This window comes from Ornithorhynchus anatinus, chromosome X1, assembly GCF_004115215.2.
Source record: "Ornithorhynchus anatinus isolate Pmale09 chromosome X1, mOrnAna1.pri.v4, whole genome shotgun sequence".
NCBI lineage: Eukaryota > Metazoa > Chordata > Mammalia > Monotremata > Ornithorhynchidae > Ornithorhynchus > Ornithorhynchus anatinus.
Genome location: NC_041749.1, coordinates 83,313,328 through 83,332,868, shown reverse-complemented (window position 1 = coordinate 83,332,868; position 19,541 = coordinate 83,313,328). Strand labels below are relative to the sequence as shown.

General features: G+C 52.0%; 2 protein-coding genes across 5 annotated transcripts; both read right to left on the bottom strand.

The window, feature by feature from the left end:
* Nucleotides 1-3,012: 3,012 nt before the first annotated feature.
* On the bottom strand, nt 3,013-11,412 carry HYAL3 (hyaluronidase 3). Its single transcript, XM_029051104.2, has 3 exons — nt 10,514-11,412; nt 4,574-4,663; nt 3,013-4,339 (listed from the first exon to the last, which is right to left on the bottom strand). Exons 1-3 carry the CDS (start codon nt 11,402-11,404, stop codon nt 4,061-4,063), a joined length of 1,260 nt encoding a protein of 419 aa, XP_028906937.1. The 5' UTR covers nt 11,405-11,412; the 3' UTR covers nt 3,013-4,060.
* Nucleotides 11,413-14,853: 3,441 nt separating this feature from the next.
* On the bottom strand, nt 14,854-19,099 carry NAA80 (N-alpha-acetyltransferase 80, NatH catalytic subunit). Of its 4 annotated transcripts, none has more exons than XM_029052290.2 (3): nt 19,019-19,099; nt 17,106-17,210; nt 14,854-16,290 (listed from the first exon to the last, which is right to left on the bottom strand). In XM_029052290.2, the coding sequence occupies exon 3, from the start codon at nt 16,187-16,189 to the stop codon at nt 15,365-15,367; it is 825 nt and encodes a 274-aa protein (XP_028908123.1). In that variant the 5' UTR covers nt 16,190-16,290; nt 17,106-17,210; nt 19,019-19,099; the 3' UTR covers nt 14,854-15,364. The 4 variants fall into 4 exon arrangements, with proteins under 4 accessions (XP_028908123.1, XP_028908122.1, XP_028908125.1 ...); XM_029052289.2 differs by lacking the exon at nt 19,019-19,099 and adding an exon at nt 18,749-18,959; XM_029052292.2 differs by lacking the exon at nt 17,106-17,210.
* Nucleotides 19,100-19,541: the final 442 nt, after the last annotated feature.

Here is a 19,541-nt window from a genome sequence, read left to right as displayed (position 1 = left end):
TACCTCATCTGTAAAATAGGGATTGAGACTGTGAGCGTCATGTGGGACAGGGACTGTGTCTAACCTGATTTGCTTATATCCACCCCAGCGCTTAGTATTCATTCATTCAATAGTATTTATTGAGCGCTTACTATGTGCAGAGCACTGTACTAAGCACTTGGAATGTACAATTCGGCAACAGATAGAGACAATCCCTGCCCAATAATGGACTCACAGTCTAAATGGGGAAGACTGACAGCAAAGCAAAACAGAACAAAACAAAACAAGCACTCTAGCCCAGACATCATCAAGATAAATAGAATCATAGAGATATACACATCATTAACAAAATAGAGTAATAAATACTATATACAAATATGGGCAGTGCTGATGGGAGGGGAAGTGGGGAGAGCAGAGGGTGGGAGGGGGGGGAATGGGGAGGGGAGGAGGAGAAGAGGGAAAGGGGGGGCTCAGTCTGGGAAGGCCTCCTGGAGGAGGTGAGCTCTCAGTAGGGCTTTGAAGAGAGGAAGAGAGTTAGTACAGTGCCTGGTACACAGTAAGCGCTTAACAAATGCCGTAATTATCATCTAAATATTTTTTCCTGTCAATTCACCTTCAGAATCCTTCTAGCTCCTAGTCGCTCAAGAACAATAATAAAAAGAACAATAGTAAGTGTTAAAATATCAAAAATTCATTCATTCATTCCATCGTATTTATTGAGGGCTTACTGTGTGCAGAGCACTGTATTAAGCGCTTGGAAAGTAGAATTCAGCAACAGATAGAGACAATCCCTATCCAGCAACGGGCTCACAGTCTAGAAGGGGGGAGACAGACAGCCAAACAAGTGGACAGGCATCAATAGTATCAATATAAAATAAAAACCAGTGCGGATTTACCGGTGCCAACAGGTACAAAACAGCTACCCCGACCTGTACAAAAGTACCAACGGAAGTGTTTCTAATTCCACCTATTCCAGGTTGATGATAGTAATAATAAAGATGGCATTTGTTAAGCGCTTACTATGTGCCAAGCACTGTTCTAAGCGCTGGGGTAGATACGAGGTCATCAGGTTGCCCCACGCGGGGCTCACATCTTAATCCCCATTTTCCAGACGAGGTCACTGAGGCCCAGAGAAGTGAAGTGGCTGGCCCAGTCGGCAGTTCCTTACCCTTGACGGCTGGTTGACTGGGCAGTTCCTCACCTTGGTGGCCACCAAGTGGGGGAAGGTGGGGGGGGAGGGAGGAGGAGTCACATAGCAGATCCTTGAACCAGGTGTCCTGAGGCTCCCCTTGTCCGTTTGCAGTCCCTGCTCCGGGCCAGGGGTGCCCGTGGGGTGGAAGACGGGGGAGAATATGGCGGCTGAGACGATTTGGCTTCCAAGCGCTTAGTACGGTGCTCTGTACATAGTAAGTGCTCAATACTATTGAATGAATGAATGAATGAATTTGGCCAGCAATTCCCACCCTGGGTGGCAAAGGCCCATGGAAAGCGGGGAGAGAGGGAGGATCTCATCACCTGAGAACAAACAGCCAAGGGGGCTGCTCTGACCAGCGGTCCATCAGCATGCCTTTGTTCATTCGATCCGAATGTATTGAACACTTGCTGTGTGCCGAGCACTGGGCTAAGCGCTTGAGGGAGGAGGCGTGTCCGAGCCCTGCAGGAATGACGTGACACGTGCCTGGTACTAGAACGGATCTCCATGTGCCCCCTCGCCCTGCCGCTTGCCCCACCACCATCGAGTTGCCCCTCTGTTTTGTCCACAGAATGGTTGATGAGATCAGCATCAGTGATGGAGAAGCAGGGAAGTGGGGCACATGCCTTTGGGGTCGGAAATGACACACGAACAGTTTCAAAGAAAAAAATATATATATTTTTATTAAAGCTAATGCATAGCTACCGGGTTTCCTCACTGTAGGTCATCCTGATTAACGTCCCATTAAGAGCTGATATTTAAAGTCATCCAACAGCCTATTCAAGTTGCTTGGCCACAGCCACCTGCATCGTAAGCCAAGGGATGCTCCTATTTCATCATGGCGGCCACTGTTTTGTACAGAAAACAAATACATGTATTCCCTGAACATTTCTAGTTCAATATGATGGCATCCCTCAATCATCATAAGGCAAAAATGCTCAGCAAATGATAGTGAAAGTACCTACTAATAGGAAAACCAGGGAAGCCATTAATTTGGGTACCAGTAATTGATGTCTTCCAACTCCATCACTTCACCAAGCTTCATGATCATCTTTAGAAAATTATATAGTTGTCCTCTATACTCAAAGAAGCCGGACCGTTGACCCAGGGGAAAGAGCCCTGCTCTGGGAACCAGGAGACCTGGATTCTAGTTCTGCCTCTGTCTGCTGGGGCTCTGCCACCAGTAGAAAAGGTTTCTGACCGAAGAGCCTAAGCTGGACAAGCCCAAAATCAATTCTGAAAAATAGCTGGCTGTTATGGGTGGTGAAGACATCAGCAGATACCTAAACCAGGTCATAGTGCTATGGCACAGCATTGGTGCCGCAAACACTTTAATGACGATGGCATTTGTTAAGCACTTACTATGTGTCGAACACTGGAGTACCACACCTATACCTGCACAAAAGCTACTTTTTCTTACTGTATTCTGTTGCTGTTTTGCTGTTGTCTCCCAGCTTTCAAGGGAGATGTCACATTGTCTGAGATTTCACTTTACTGCTTCTTAGAATGTTTCCTCCAGTAACTTACATTGTTCGAAATTATTTAAACATTTTACAATGTGTGTAGATAATGCCTTTGATCTGGGGATAAAGCGTCTCTGGAACATCACCACTCCCTGCCTTCCGATATTCATTAATTCCTAAGGAAGAAAATGAGATGGCTTGACCTCTTTCACTTTGTCATATTTTTCAAGCGCATAACTACACTGGTTTCCTCATCTGTAAAATGGGGATAAGATAGATTTGTGAGCCCCGTTTGGGGCTGGGACTGTGTCTGAACTCATAATCTTGTATCTACCCCAGGGCTTGGCACCTAGTAAGCGCTTAGTATGTGCCATAATTATTATCACTATTATAACCACATTAAGTGAGGAATAGCTGTACAGACTGAAGCGTAGCTAGCCAAACTAAAACCACAGCAGTGCCCTCTGCTCCTGACCTCATTCTGGGGTGGGGAGAGAGGGAAGGTTGCAAGGTGGGTCAAGGGCGACTACCCCCAAAGAACAGGGTATTGGCCCTCGCACTGGGGTCTCTCAGCAAGTCAATGTGGCTCATGCGATTGAAACTCCTAAGTGGAAAAAAAAGAGAAGTCTGGGAGCCCCATATTCTGGCCAAGGCAGCTACTTGGTGAGGGAGCAGAACCCACTGGCTCTTTACTTAAAATCGCCCACCTATGTGCATAAGTAGCTACTGACGCCCAAGGGAACAGACAGATGGGCAATCCAGAGTTCAGGGGGAGGAGTGGGGGGGGTCACTCTCCCTCAGGTCCACTGAGTGACAAGTACAAGGTCCCCAGGGGGATTGTCTCTCCCTTCTGGGCTGGCCAAGCCTTTTTTTTCCCTGAGAAATGAATAGGAGGTTCTGGAACCTCTCAAAGGGAAAGTCAAAAGATGTCAAGTCAACAGCAGGGAAAGGCAACATCTAGCATAGGAGAAGATGCTGAAGGTGGTTGCGGGGGTCGGGGGAAGGTGTTTCCCACCTCCAAACAGATGTCCAGAGCTCCCCATACCCAATCTGTGGAACTAACATCCCCTCTTCCGATCCCACTGCCTGAGTCAGACCCAGACATTCAGAAATATGGGACCTTTTTCGTACAGAAAAAAAACTTTGGTTGTAGGGGAGATGGGAAGTGAGTGGGGTGGGTATCAGTGGGGAGCGGTTGGGTCTTGGGGTAGGGTAGGACAAACCTGAGTGAAGCTGAGCCTCCCAGTGCCAGAAGGGTAGGCAGGAGGTGACACATAGAGCGACCCCAAAAGGCTACCGGTAAGGAACCTGAATTTCCCTACAGAGCAGTGATGGGGAATCCCCGTCCCAAGCCCAGGTGCCATCCTCGGGTGTCCGGGGTGCACTGGCAATGATTCCCGCCCCAGACCCCCTCCCCAGAAGACCCTCACTCAGGGCCCCGGATGGGCATTTCACAAGCCTTGCCCATCCAGCCATGGTAGCAGTGGCAGTGAAAGGATGCCCAGTTCTCTTTACCACCTAAGGAAGCACTCTCTGCCCCAGGCTGTAAATGGAGGAAGGTGCCAAGGTGCCCTGGCTCCTGTCTGGCACAGCGCCCGTGGGCATGGCAGAGTTGACGGCTGCAGGCGCGGGCAGCCCTGGTCACATTGAGCGCATAGGGGCCCAGTGTACCCATCACGTAATCCCGGAGGCGCCCACACTGCTCCTGTGATGGGGAGAGGGGAAGATGGAGACATGTTTGTGGTGCCCAGACAACTCGCCCTGCCTCCCTCCCAGCCCCCTGGAGAGGGGTCCCAGCTCTCGGGGTCTATCCAGGGCTCCTTCTTGAGCCTACTGCTAAGACCCAGAATGAGAGAGGACACCTCAGCCCCTGGATTGACAAGGGAGACATCTGGGAGAAGAAAAAGAGGGGTCCAGGCAAAGGGGAGAGGATACTCACAGCTGAGCTGGAAAAGGAGAGATCTCCCCAGACCACCACGCCAGCAGCCCCCAACGCCACACTCACGCCAATGGTCTGAACTAGATCATCCTGAATGGGGAGAGAGAGAGAGATGGGACCCAGGCGTCACCCAGAACATCAGGAGGCAAAGCCACATCACATAAATAACTTACTGATGTCTCTCCTTTGCTAGTCTCTAAGCTCCTTGTGAGCAGGATGTCATTCTATTGTAGCGTACTCTCCCAAGTGCTTAAGTGCTCTGCACACAGTAAGCACTCAATAAATACCATTGATGGATTGATGAATTGAGCCATTGGAACCACCCTCATTATGCAGGCAACCCCTGGCCTACCTCATTGAGTGATTTGGCCAATGCCCAGTGTCACATAGCAGTGGGAGTGAAGAGAGGTCCCTATGGTAGTTAGTACCTGCCACTCCCAGAAAATGGGGTGAGGAGGTGATGGGACACTTTTTTATGATATTTGTTAAGTGCTTACTATGTGTCAAACACTGTTCTAAGTGCCAGGGTAGATACAAGTTAATTAGATTGAACACTAACTAGCACTGCCTTTTTAAAACCCTGCCCTCTACCTACCCTTTACTGACTTGAATTTGCTTCCCCTTGCCGAATTTTGAAGGCAAGTGAAGCAGAGCATCAAATAGTGCAGGCTCACACTATAAGCCCAACCCAGGACTACATGCCTCTACAACTTTCCTGGGTTGAATGTTTTGGGAGAGTATTCTTCCGTTCTGTCAGTTGCCTTACTCTTTTCTGTCACTCCAGGGAAGTTTCTGCTCTCATCTCAGGATGGGGCATTTGTCTTTCCTTAGTGTTCAGGGATTCATTCGTGGAGGTCAGACGATTAGGACCTGCAAGCAGCGTGGTTTAGTGGATAGAGCACAGGCCTAGAAGTCAGAAGGACCTGGGTTCTAATCCCAGCTCCACTGCATGTCTGCTGTGTGACCTTGGGCAAGACACTTCACTTTTCTGAGCCTCAGTTGCCTCATCTGTAAAAGGGGGATTAAGAGCATGAGTCCCATGTGGGTCAGGGACTGTGTCCAACCTGATTAACTTGTATCTACCCCAGCACTTAGAACAGTATTTGGCACACAGTAAGTGATTAACAAGTATCATCATCATTATTATCATTATTATTATTATAATAACCTGAGCCATGGACATTACCGACATTACATTCATTCCACATTATCAATCAGTGGTATTTATTGAGCGCTTACTGTGTGCCCAGCACTGGACTAAGCATTTGGGAGAGTACAATACAATAGAGATGGTAGGCATGATCCCTGTCTACAAGGCATTTAAAATATAGTGGACATCGACCCCCAAGGTCCTGTTTTAGAACAAGAGGGGGAACTGAAGAACTCTGGGGTGGGGAACAGGAAGCCCAGCAACTGGACTAGGAGTCAGGATACCAGGTTCTAGGCCAGGTTCTGACTCTTTGGACGAGTCCTTCAACCTACTCGGGCCTCAGTTTCCTCATCTGAGAAATGGAGGAGAATAATTCCTGTCCTTCCCTGCTTCACAGGCCTACTATTTTTGTATTTATCTTTTAAGCTGTTTTGTGTCTGTTTTGTTTTAACTTCCTTACGTGTCTTTTATGTGCTCTTCCGTGGAAACATTATTATACCTTGGCTTCACTGACACTGTTCTCTCTTGGTACTCCTTCTATCTCTCCGACCACCCCTCCTCAGTCTCTTTCACAGGTTCTTCCTCTGCCTCCCACCCTCTAACTGTGGGGTCCCTTAAGGGTCAGTTCTGGGTTTCCTCCTCCCTTCAAGACATCTCTACGTGGATCTCTCACTGACACTTCTGAGTTCACATGTCCAAAACAGAACTCCTCATCTTCCCACCCAAATCCTGACCTCCCCCTTGGTTTTCCTATCACCGGAGACACCACCACAATCCTCCCTGTCTCACAAGCCCGTAACCTTGCCATTATCCTCAACTCATCACTCTCATTAAACCTGCACGTTCGATCATGAAATCCTATCAATTCCATCTTCACAAGATCTCTAGAATTCTCCCTCTTCTCTCCATCCACACTGCTACCACACTCATCCAAGCACTTATAATATCCCGCCTTGACTCCTGCATCGGTCTCCTCACTGACCTCCCTGACTCCTGTCTCTCCCCACCTCCGGTCCATACTTCACTCTGCTGCCCAGATCATTTTTCTGAAAAGCTGATCAATCCATGTCTCCCCACTCCTCAGGAGCCTCTAGTGGATGCCCATCCACTTTTGCATTAAACAGAAACTCCTTACCATCAACTTTGAGATACTCAATCAGCTCTCTCCCTACTACCTTACCTCACTGATCTCCTACTATAACCTAAACCACACAATTCATTCCTTTAATACCAACCTACTCTCCATACCTTGAGCTCATCTATCCCGCCACCAACCCCTGGCCTTCATCCTCCCTCAGGCCTGGAACTCCCTCCCCCATCATATCCGACAGTCCACTCTTTCCACCTTCAAAACCCTTCTAAAATCACATCTCCTCCAAGAAGCCTTCCCTGACTAAACCCTCATTTCCCCTACCCACCTTCCCCTCTGTGCTATGTACTTGGCTGTGTACCCCTTAAGCACTTTGATACTCACCGCAGTCCCACGGCACTTATGTAAATATCCTTAGACTCTACCATTTCCCCTTTTTGTAATTTATTCTAATGTCTGTCTTCCGTTTTAAACTGTAAGCTTCCTGTGGGCAGGGAATCACGTCTACCAATTCTATTATAATGTACTTTTCATACCTCTTCGTACAGTGCTCTGCAAGCAGTAAGCACTCGATAAATACCATCGACTGCCTGATTCACTATTGTCGGTCCCCCTCTCCCCACCTTATTCTTAGATCGGGAGGGGTTTCTAATGTTGCCTCATTTTCACCCCGGACCTCATACCAAGAACCACTGAGTATGAAAATGTGAAGACTGGGGAGGAAATGAGAAAGAGGGGGAGAGAGGGAGACAAAGGGGTATGTTTATGTGTGTATGTGTGTTTGCCCTGCCGGGAGTTCCGTGGCCCTGGCCTCTTGCCTCCCAACTTGCTCTGCTTGCTACCTTTTGCCTATCCTTGAGGACAGTCCACATAGCTGCTTCTTTCCACACCACAAGGCTCAATAGTTGGCAAATAAATAGACTTTACTGCAACTGATCTGGGACAAACTGTCTACCGAGTCCTAGTGTTATGGGATCACAGCCAGGAAGAGTCCTACGTAGATGTTAAAGTGCTTTGAGTTGTTGAGAAGGCACAAAATAAATCCAAGGGGCTTATCATTATTATTATTATTATTATTGTTGTTATCTTTATCATTATCATCATTTTCACTGTTCTGGCTCTGCCACTGGTTCCTTGGATGCCTTCCCTGGAAGGCAATAAGGCCTAGTGGAAAAAGAGCAGGAGCCCGGGAGTCAGGAAAAAAAACTCTCCCTTGACCTCATGGCTCCCTCCAGTTATTATCCCATCTCCTTCCTGCCATTCCTCTCAAAACTCCTTGACTGAGTTGTCTACACCCACTGCCTACACTGCCTCTCTTCCCCATTCCTCAACAATCTCCAGTGGTTGCTCATCCACCTCCGCGTCAAACAGAAACTCCTTCCCATCGGCTTTAAGGCACTCAATCACCTTGCCCCCTCCTTTCTTACCTCTCTGATTTCCTACTACAACCCAGCCTTCACTTCGTGAACCTTCACTTCGCTCCTCTAACACCAACTTACTCACTGTACCTCAATCTCGTCTACCTCGCCGCCGACCCTTTGCCAATGTTCTGCCTCTGGCCTGAAACTCACTCCCTCTTCGTATCTAACAGTCGCTCTCCCCACCTTCAAAGCCTTATTAAAATCACATCTCCTCCAAGAGACCTTCCCCGACTAAGCCCTCATTTCCCCTACTCCTCCCTTCTGCGTCATCCTTGCAGTTAGAGTTGTACCCTTTATTCACGCCACTCTCAGCCCCACAGCACTTATGTACATAGCCATAATGTATTTTATTGTCTGTCTCCCCCTCTAGACTGTAAGCTCCTTGCTGGCAGGCAAAGTGTCTACCAACTCTTTAATATCATGGCTCAGTGGAAAGAGCACAGGTTTAGGAGTCAGAGGTCATGGGTTCTAATCCCGGCTCCGCCACCTGTCAGCTGTATGACTTTGGGCAAGTCACTTGACTTCTCGGTGCCTCGGTTACCTCATCTGTAAAATGGGGAGTAAGACTGTGAGTCTCACGTGGGACAACCTGATTACCCTGTATCTACCCCAGCACCTAGAACAGTGCTCGGCATGTAGTAAGCGCTTAACAAATACCAACATTATTATTATTACTTTCCCAAGAGTTTAGTACAGTGCTCTGCAAACAGTAAGTATTCAATAAATACGATTGACTTTGATCAGGAGACCTGGATTCTAATCCCAGTTCTGCCTCTGGCCAGCTGTATGACCCTAGGCAAGTCACTTAACCTCTCCGTCCTCATCTGAAAAATGGGGATAAGATCCCTGCTCTCCCTCCCTCTTAGACTGTGAGTCCTATGTGAGAGGGGCTATGTCTGATACGATTATCTGGTATCTACCCCACCTCTTAATCAATCAGTCCTATTTGTTGAGCGCTTACTGTATGCAGAGCACTGTACTACATGCTCGGGAGAGTACAGTATGACAGACACATTCCCTGCCTGCAATGAGTTTACAGTCTAGAGGGGGAGACAGACACTATTATACAGAAATAAATTGCAGATATTACTACTACTAAGGCTAGGGGATCAGGATACTAAGGATACTAAGTGCTTGGATTATCGTGGCAGCAGTTTTGGATGGAGGGGAAAGGGTGGATTTTAGCTATATTGTGAGGGTTGAATTGACAGGATTTAGGGATAGATCAAATGTGTGGGTTGAATGAGAGAGAAGAGTCAAGGATAATGAGGTTACGGGCTTGTGAAACAGGAAGGATGGGGGTGCTGTCTACACATAGTCTGCATTTATCCTCCTCCCCTCTCCATCGTGCCTTCTCCCTCCCTCTGCTCTACCCCACTCCATGCCCCACAGCACTTGTGTATGCCCAAATTCACACTGCTGACAAGCGGCAGAGATGGGATTAGAACCCAAGACCTCTGATTCCCAAGCCCGTGCTCTTTCCAATGAGCCATGCTGCTTCTCTAGTCACACTGGGTTCTTAATCCCGGCCCTGCCACTTGTCTGCTGTGTGATCTTGGGCAAGTCTCTTCACTTCTCTGTGCCTTGGTGACCTCAACTGTAAAATGGGGATTAAGACTGTGAGCCCCATGCCCTTTTATCTGCCCTTTTATCCCCCTAGCACTTAGAACAGTGCTTGGCACATAATGTTTTTAAAAAACAAAAACTAAGTGATTAATAAATACCACAATCATTATTATTATTCTAATCCTGCCTTTGACCCTGCTAGCCACTCCCTCTCCTAGAACCTCTCTCTGTCCTTTGTTTTACTGACACAGTATCCTTCCAGTTCCTTTCCTACGGTTCCTACTCGGTCTTCTTGGCTGGGTCTTTGTCCTTCCCTCACCCTTTTAACCGTTCTGGGTCTTCTCTTCTTGTTCTAAACTCACTCTCCCAGGGAGCTCAGCTACTCGGATGGTTACGAGAAGTGACCTGGTCTGGTGGAAAAAGCCCAAGGCTGGGAGTTGGGAGACCCAGGTTCTCATCTCAGATCCACCACCTGCCTGCTGGGTGACCTTGGGCAAGTCATTTAACTGCTATGTTTTCCTCAGCTGTAAAATGGGGATAAGATGCCTGCTCTCCCTTCCCCTTAGACGGTGAGCTTCGTGTGGGATGGGGACTGCATCCGACCCCATGATCTTGACTCTCCCCCAGCGCTCGTCTCGGGGCCTGGCACCTGGCAAACACTGAACAAACATCACAACTGTTATCATCATCATCATCATCATCATTGTTATTACCTGGGACAGGAAGCGGCCAGAGCTATGGTGGGAGAGGCGAGCGTAAGCCAGCACGGGCAGGGGGCTCGGGCGCCCAAACTGAGCTACCCGGAAGGCCTCTCCCAGCCGGTGCCCAACGTAGCGCTGGCGCTGGGCCGCGGGCAGGCCCGGGGGGAGGTAGATGCTGGGGTAGAGGGCACTGGAGGCCTCCCAGAGCCAACGCAGACGATCGTTGCGGGGCCTGTCGGTGGGGTGACAGTGTCCCGTGTAGTTGCGCCCGGCTTGCCAGGGGTTGAAGCAGCGGGGGAAGCTGTAGAAGCCCCAGAGCCCACGGGGCCGCAGCGCCCGTCCCAGCCGCAGCGTGTCCTCCATGAACGCCCGGGCTGCCTGCTCAAAACTGGCCTGGGCCACGCGGAGCCGCTGGCTTGGGGAGAGCCACGGACACTTCTGCTGCAGCCAGGCCAGGGAGGCCTCCCGATAAATCCTCTTGGGTCCCCAGTTGCGACTCCACAGGGGGCGCCACTCCTCCCAGTCCACCACGGCCAGGCCTTCAAAATCCCCACGCAGCAGCTGGCAGATCTGCCTCGCTGCCCGTGCCAGGTGTCGGTTCAGGGGGGCGGCCTGGGGGATGCCTCCGTTCTGCTGAGACCCCGAGGGTGCCAGGTAGGGGTACAGCCCAAACTGGTTCTTGTAGAAGATGGAGACATTCTGACCCCGGAAGCGCTGGGCCCGGTTACTCAGGATGCCAAAGGATGCCAGGGGCAGAGGCGTCCCGAAGCGGGTCTGGCACTGGGCTGAAGGCACATTCCACACGACCATGAAGGGGCGGTGGGGCGTCCCCGAGGTCTCCCGCCCATTCGCCACACACAGGACCACCCAAGCCCAGAGGGCGAGGCCAGGCCTCCCAGCCATTCCAGGGAAACGTACACCTGGCAGGGAGAGAGGAAAGGGGGCGTGAGAGGCAGAGGAGAAACTTGCGGCAGCCAGTCCCCACACAGCACTCTCTCCCCGCCGCCCATTTCTGAGAGAGGGAGCCAGGACTCTCCGGTTCCTACATCTGGAACGGCCTCATTGCGAGGCCCTCTCCAATCCTAGATTTCTCGGGCCTTCCCCACAACTGGGATACCCCAAAGAGAACTCCTCCTGGCCAATATCAGGGAGGGGAGCCCACATGGGAGTTGCTCAAGAGCGGGGCTGGTGGGATTTTTTTTCCCAGAGCGTTTTCAGATTCCCAGACAAGAGATGGACATGATGACCTCTAAAGTGTATTGTTCTGTTTTCTGGGTTCCAGATCATCCCAAAAGCCTCGATGACAGGAGCTCTGGGAGCGAGAAGGCAGCCGCCTGCTCCCTCTCCTGTCTCCACAGGGGAGAGACAGTCACTAGCATTACAGCGTGGCTCACTGGAAAGAGCACGGGCTTTGGAGTCAGAGGTCATGGGTTCGAATCTCGGCTCTGCCACTTGTCAGCTGTGTGACTGTGGGCAAGTCACTTAACTTCTCTGTGCCTCAGTTACCTCATCTGTAAAATGGGGATTAAGACTGTGAGCCCCACGTGGGACAACCTGATTCCCTTGTGTCTACCCCAGCGCTTAGAACAGTGCTCGGCACATAGTAAGCACTTAACAAATACCAACATTAGCATCATCATCAATAGCATTTACTGAGCACTCACTGTGTACAGAGCATTGTACTAAGCGCTTGGGGGAGTACAATAAAAGAGAATTGGTAGACATGTTCCCCACCCACAACAAGCTTACAGTCACCCCACGTAGCACCCAGCTTGGCTCAGAACGCTTGAGGCAGAAAACACTGTCTCCCTCAGGAAGTTGGAGGGCAGAGATCAAATTTTTTTTACTTCTATTGCATATTCTCCAAGCGACTAGTACAGTGCTTTGATAGAGCAGACTGCAGGGCTGAGGACCTGCAGGGAGAAATGATATAGGATTAAGTATTATGAAGCAACATGCCCTAGTGGAAAGAACACGGGCTTGGGAGTCAGGAGACCTGGGTTCTAATCTAGGCTCTGTCACTCACCTGTGGTGTGACCATGGGCAAGTCACTTCTCTGTGCCTCACCTGTAAAATGGGGATAGATACCTGTGCTCCCTTCCCCTCAGACTGTGAGCCCCATGTGTGGCAGGGACTGTGTCTGATTTGAACTGTGTCTTGCATCTATGCCATTGTTTGGCAAATAGTAAGTGCTTAACAAATACTATTATTATTCATAATAATAATGATAAATAATAATAATAATAATAATGTTATACGTGACAGTGGTTTGCAAAGTGCTACTCACACTCTCTCTTCCCTGTCAGTTAACATTACCGCTGGGGCATGGAGTACAATCCCAGCTCTGCCACTTGTCGGCTGTGTGACTGTGGGCAAGTCACTTAACTTCTCTGTGCCTCAGTTCCCTCATCTGTAAAATGGGGATTAAGACTGTGAGCCCCACGTGGGACAACCTGATTCCCCTGTGTCTACCCCAGCGCTTAGAACAGTGCTCGGCACATAGTAAGCGCTTAACAAATACCAACATTATTATTAATGTAGGAAAGTAACATGGTACCTGTGGAGGGATTTTTAAGCATCGGGCCCAACTATAGCCAAAGTGACCACTGCCTAGTGCCAAACCTAGGCCATAGCACCATAACCCAGAAGGCAGACATCTTGATAGCCACCACAGTCTTTACCAGGGCCAGGTATTTTTGCAGACTCCTGTTGGGCCCGCCCCTGACACAGAACACCCAAGGGGGTGATTCGGTCCAAAACTGTCACCGCTGGTGGCACAGGCCCAGGAGACAGAACCCAGGACTAGAGCCCAGGTCTTCTGATCCCCGAAGAGGTGGTTTTTCCAGATTAGGTGCTCAATAAATCCCGTCGATAATAATGATAATGGTAAAAATATTTGTTAAGCGCTTATTACTCGCTGGCACTGTTCTAAGTACTGGGATAGATCCGAGGTAATCAGGTTGCCCCACATGGGGCTCACAGTCTCAATCCTCATTTTCCAAATGAAGTAACTGAGGCTCAGAGAAGTGAAGTGACTTGGCCAAGGTCACACAGCAGACAAGTGGTGGAGCCAGGATTAGAACCCACATCCTCTGACTCCCAAGCCCATGCTGTTGCCACTAGGCCGTGCTGTCGATGACAACCAAAGCTTCCAATTCCTCTTTCACTTCCATCCTTCCACTCCCCGGCCCCATCTAGTCTTCTCCTTTGGCTTCCACCTTCTCTCCTTGGCTCCCAGGAAACCTCTGAGGACTGAGACAGCGAGACCTCTGCCACCCCTTGGGTCTTTCCAGCCCGTTTGGGACAGCCCGGCAGCCTGAAACTCTGCGATATATTCATTAACCCTTCCGTGGACCATTTCCCCTGCAGCCAATTGGCAGGGACCCTAGGCTAGGGAACAGAGTACATGAGATGGCCAAGCAGGGAGGGCTTGAGCCTTTAATGTGGGGGCACGTCCGGGAGAACTCAGGCTGACTCCATTACTAGCAGGACAGGGAAAATGTTTGCATGGATGTCAGGTGAGCTAAACTAAGCAGAGAGCTCTGTGCTACCTAGAGACATCGCTCCCTTCTGGAGATGTTCTGGGATCTCAGGCCCCAGCAGGGAGCTGAGTGACTCCCAACAGGGCCAGGGGGCTGAATCCCAGGGAGTCTATCCTACCCTGGGGGGGATCTGTGGGACGGAGACAGGCCCTGGGCCAGGCTGAGTCAGAAACATGGGTGATTTCACTACCGGGATAAAAGGGAATCCAGTCCCCAAGGTCGGGGGGTGGGTGTGTGTGTGTCCCCAACAATAAGCTCATTTTAGGTAGGTTGGAGTCTTCCCTCTCTGCAGGTCCTCACCTCAGAGAGAAAATTGACAAATCAGAGTGACATGGGTGTTAATGCAGGGGGTGAGAACCCAAAGCACTCAGCACTTCTCTCACTCTCTTCTGTGTCACCCTTTACACTTGGATTTGCTCCTTATTCACCCCTCCCTCAGCCCCGCACCACTTCCGTCCCTATCCAAATTTTCTAAATATATAACATTTGTCTTCCCTTCTAGACTGTAAGCTTGCTGTGGGCAGGGGACTTGTTTACTAACTCTGTTACAGTGTACTCTCCCGAGAACTTAGTACGGTGCTCTGCACACAGTAAGCGTTCAACTGATTTATAAGTACACATCTTGAAACCCTGTTGCTTCCCCACTCCCTACTAGGTCGGAGGCTCCTTGAGGGCAAGGACTGTGTCTACTAACTCTACTGTACTCTCTCAAGGGCTTACTTAACACAGTGCTCTGCACGCCGTAAGTGCTGAACAGATGCTGTTGATCTAGTGGATGCCCAATAAACATGAAACCAAAACAACGGCAAGTCATTAACCCTCCTGGACCAGGTTTATTCCAGCAATTCACATTCAACGCTGTGGACTGGCATGGCCCTAAACAGAGCGACTCAGGGGCCACCTAGGGGAAAGGACTTGGTTCCCATCTCCCGGTCACCCCCCCGATTCCCAGGCAGCTGCAGGGTAGTTTGGGCCCACCAGGGAGTGGCTGGGGCTGCTGCAGATTCCCTGCCAAGGGCAGCTAGGGAGACCGAGGCTGGGGGGTCCAAGATTCCAATTTGGGTCTCTCCAGCTCTCGGCGATGGCCACTCGTGGATCCCAGAAGGGTCAGACTGCTAGCTCCTCAGAGGGCCCTGCCCAAGTCACGGGCTCCTCGGCCTCTGCATCCCTTTGCCCGGGGGCAGAGCGCGCCATGAAGCTGGCACGGCCTGGGTTCTTTTGGAGCCTCCCCAGGGGCCCCCGACAACAAGACCCTGTAACTGCCCAGCTCGAGGGGTGAAGGCAGACAGCTGGAAGTCCTCCTCCTGAGCCCCCGCAGCCATCAGATATCCTTCTTCATCCAGAAGATGGGGCGGCCCCGCAGGTCCTGGTACTGGGTCTTCCAGAGGGTCTCTCCCAAACAGGACACGAGCTCAGGGTGGGAGAGAAGTGGGGGTTGGAAATAACTAATAGGGAGATCTGGGGGCAATGGTGGAGGGATAGGAGGAACATGTATGGCGTAGGAAGAAGAAGAAGATGGGGGAAGGGGAGGGGGAGGGGGAGGGGCTGCGGCAAGTGATGTGGGAGTAAGACCGAGCCCCTCCTTCGCACTGGGAAGGCTCGGGGGGCCAGGCCTGAAACCATCAGGCCCCCGAGGAGGATCTCTGGGGAAGGAGGCCGGGCAGGAGGTGGCCTGGAGGAAGGCAGCGGGTAGGGCAGTACTGCAGAAAGCCACGCTTTGCACTGGTGTGCTCAGGACGTAACCCAGGTGAGCATAGAAGTGCTGCTTGTTGCGGGTAGTGAGGTGAAGCTGGCGGAAGCCACGATCCCGGGCGTAACCCTCCGTGGCCTCCAGGAGCCGGCGGCCATAACCCTGGCCCCGCCAGGCCCGGGACACGACCACCGTCTCCAGAAAGAGGCTGTGGGGCTGGCCCATGACCCGGGAGAGGCGGGCGTGACCCAGGAGGCGAACGGGGGCTCCGGGGGTCGAGGGAGCCTGCAGCAGCCCCAGGGAGAGGGGGAAGGTGTCCGAAGACTGGCGCAGGGTGTGCTGGCGGGAGGCCCGGCTGCGCGGCCACTCCTCATTGATGAGGTCTACGCAGGCGTCCAGCAGGTCCGGGTGCCTGTGGAGCGGCTCCAGCGTCAGCCCCTCGGGGGCCGAGCACATCTTCTCTCCGGCAGGGACGGCTGCCCGTCACAGGCAGCTTGGGCCCTGGTGCCAACCTAGTCCTGGCTCAGCCCAGTGCTCCCGAGAGAAGGACCGGAGGCCTGAAAGTCAACAACAGAAGCAGGGTCCTACCTGGGGTACCCTCAGCCTGACTTCCACAGCCCCGGGGAGGCCCCACCCCAGGATCCTCTGACGCCCAAATCCCCCCTGACTTGCATTTATGGGTTTCACAAGAGGAAACGGTTCAGGGCTCTGGTTGAGGCCCTCCACGCCTCTTAGAGACCTCATCAGGAGGGGATCCCCTTTGTCAGAGGCCCTGAGCAAGGGACTGCACCCAGAGGTGAGGCTGGGGCCAAGAACCCGGCCTCCCAGCAGAAGGCCGGGAGGGCACTTGTTTCCCCACAGTTCCCCCATGAAGATCCCGAGAGCAGGCACCAGGCCCAGTCTTGAGCTCGGCTGGCTGAAAGGCGAGATCTCGCTCACTGGCCCGGGTGCTCAGAGGGTCTTCACAGAGTTCTCAGAGGACAAGACCCAGGGCCTCCGCCTTCCAGAAGGGACGCTTCATTGCCGAGTGCCCTTTCTGTTTCATGCTCGCGGAATTGCACAGCTAGCCCCAGCCAGGGCCTAGGCAGCACACATAGCTTCCGCCCCTCATGGGCAGAGGCTCAACAGTCCACTCCCCTCCATTCCCCCTCATTCCTCCTGTGCCCTCACCCCCGCCAAGCCCTGAGCCCCACCCTCATCCAACAATCCCACACTACAGGCCTGGCGAGACGGCTGCCCCTATAGACCAGATTTCCCCCCTTGTCCTCAGAGCAGAGCCAGCTCCATCTGGCTCCCAATAAAGCGTGGGTCAAATCGGTCAACCACCAGTCAGGAATCACTCTGCTAGTCTCAGCTCTAAGTTTCCAATTACCATAGTAGTCGTTGCCCGGAGAGCATGCTCCGCCTCCTCCCGGCCCCTCACCCCAAAGTCCCGCCAACAGCCTCCTCTCGAGGACCACAAACAGAGAGGTGGGCCCTGCAGAGAAGTGGGAGGAAAAGGAACAAGAAAAGGGACAATACCTGTCCAGGCTGTAGCTTCTGCCTCCACCTGGCTCGCCAAGCCCACCCAACTGCCCTATGGGAGCCTTTGGTTATGACCCTGCAACCTCCTCCTGCTTCTGCTTTGTACCAGCTCAGGTTCTGGCAGGAGGAAGCAGCAACGGTTTTTTCTCCCCTCAGACAATTTGGGTTTAACTCCTTCGGTGCTGGTTGAGAGAACTGGCCACTTGAACCCGCTGCCAGAGGGCTGGAAAATGGCCTGGTCTCTTACCTCTTTTAAAATAAAAGTTCACTTGTTCCCTGTCATGACTGTGGAGATATATATATATACACATATATATACACACATATATATGTGTGTATATATATGTGTGTGTGTGTGTATACATACATATACACACATACACGCTCAGTGGAAAGAGCCTGGGCTTCGGAGTCAGAGGTCATGGGTTCGACTCCCAGCTCTGCCGCTTGTCAGCTGTGTGACTGTGGGCAAGTCACTTCACTTCTCTGTGCCTCAGTTACCTCATCTGTAAAATGGGGATTAACTGTGAGCCTCACGTGGGACAACCTGATCACCCTGTATCTCCCCCAGTGCTTAGAACAGTGCTCTGCACATAGTAAGCGCTTAACAAATACCAACATTATTATTATCACTCCAGAATGTCAGATCATTCAGTCTATCTTGCCTCCACTAACAGACGGGGAGCTCCCTAAAGACAGGGCCATCTCTTCTCTCAAAAATGTACCCCAAAGCAAGTGGCTTCTCTCTGAATGTCAATAGGATGAATGGCCAAACTTCCCTTTGGTGTGATGAGCAGGGAACTGGCACTTTTCCCCTCTCTCCTCCCCCAGTCTCCAGGAGGCCTGTGTGCTGGCCCCAACTCAACACTAGAGAAGCAGCGTGGCCTAGTGGAAAGAGCCCAGTCCCGGGAGTCAGGAGACCTGGGTTCTAACCCTGGCCCTGCCACTTACCTGCTGTGTGACTTGGACCAGTCACTTCACTTCTCTGCGCTTGTTTGTTTCTCATCCGTAAAATGGGGATAAAATACCTGTTCTCCACCCACAGACACGCCCAGAGACGCGCCTGGGACCGTAAGCCCCATGTGGGACAGGGACTGTGTCTGACCTGATGCTTCTGCATAATAACTATGGTATTTGTTAAGCGCTTACTATGTGCCAAGCACTGTTCTAAGCGCCGGGGTCGATACAAGGTAATGAGGTTGTCCCACGTGGGGCTCAGAGTCTTCATCCCCATTTTACAGCTGAGGAAGCCCAGAGAGGTGAAGCGACTCGCCCGAGGTCCCACAGCAGACAAGCGGCGGAGCCGTGATTCGAACCCACCACCTCTGCCTCCCAAGCCCGGGCTCTTTCCACTGAGCCACGCTGCTCCCCCCCCCCCAGCGCTTAGTACGGCGCTCGGCACATAGTAAGCACTTAACAGATATCCCATTATTATTATACTTGCTGCGGGTCCCGAAGGCGGGGTGGGGAGGGGCTCCCCCACCTCGGTACCTTTTTCGGTCCCCCGCGATCTCCCGGAGAGTGCGGCCCCCGCTTCTCCTTCCCCCAGAGGAAAGAAAGAAGGAAAGAAGGACGGAAGGGAAAGATCAGAGGGAGGTGGATGGAGTGATGGTGCGCGGGGAGGCGGGGGCACCCGAGGTCTTGGGGAAGGGGGAGGCGGGCGACGGTTGGGAGGCAGGGAGGGGGAGACGGGCGACGGTTGGGAGGGAGGGGGAGGCAAACGGACACGGAGGTACGAGAAGGAACGGCGGCGATACTGACATGCTAACGGTTTCCCTACAACGCGCCTCGCCGGGTCCCCCTTTCTTCGAAGGAAACCGCCGCCGCTTCCTCGCGCTCCGCCCCCTTCTCGTGGGCCCCGGAGCGCGCCTGCCCCACCCTACCCCCTAGCGGCCCGGAGGACCCACCGCACCCGCGGCCTCCAGCCCACCCTCCTTCCTGCCTTTCCGACCGTCAGCGGAGGGGAAAACAATAATAATAATAATAATGTTGCTATTTGTTAAACCCTTACTATGTGCAGAGCACTGTTCTAAGCGCTGGGGGAGATACAGGGTCATCAGGTTGGCCCACGTGAGGCTCACAGGCTTCACCCCCATTTTACAGTTGAGGTGACTGAGGCCCGGAGAATAATAATGTTGGTATTTGTTAAGCGCTTACTATGTGCCGAGCACTGTTCTAAGCGCTGGGGGAGATACAGGGTAATCAGGTTGTCCCACGTGAGGCTCACAGTTAATCCCCATTTTTCAGATGAGGGAACTGAGGCACAGAGAAGTGAAGTGACTTG

What these genes read in the sequence shown, in the direction of transcription:
- HYAL3 (XM_029051104.2), bottom strand. Translation starts at nt 11,404, where the DNA reads ATGGCTGGGAGGCCTGGCCTCGCCCTCTGGGCTTGGGTGGTCCTGTGT. An exon ending in CTGGCCGCTTCCTGTCCCAG is followed by an intron (nt 4,664 to 10,513) that starts GTAATAACAATG and finishes CTCCCCATTCAG; the next exon opens with GATGATCTAGTTCAGACCAT. An exon ending in TCTCCTTTTCCAGCTCAGCT is followed by an intron (nt 4,340 to 4,573) that starts GTGAGTATCCTC and finishes TCCCCATCACAG; the next exon opens with GAGCAGTGTGGGCGCCTCCG.
- NAA80 (XM_029052290.2), bottom strand. Translation starts at nt 16,189, where the DNA reads ATGTGCTCGGCCCCCGAGGGGCTGACGCTGGAGCCGCTCCACAGGCAC.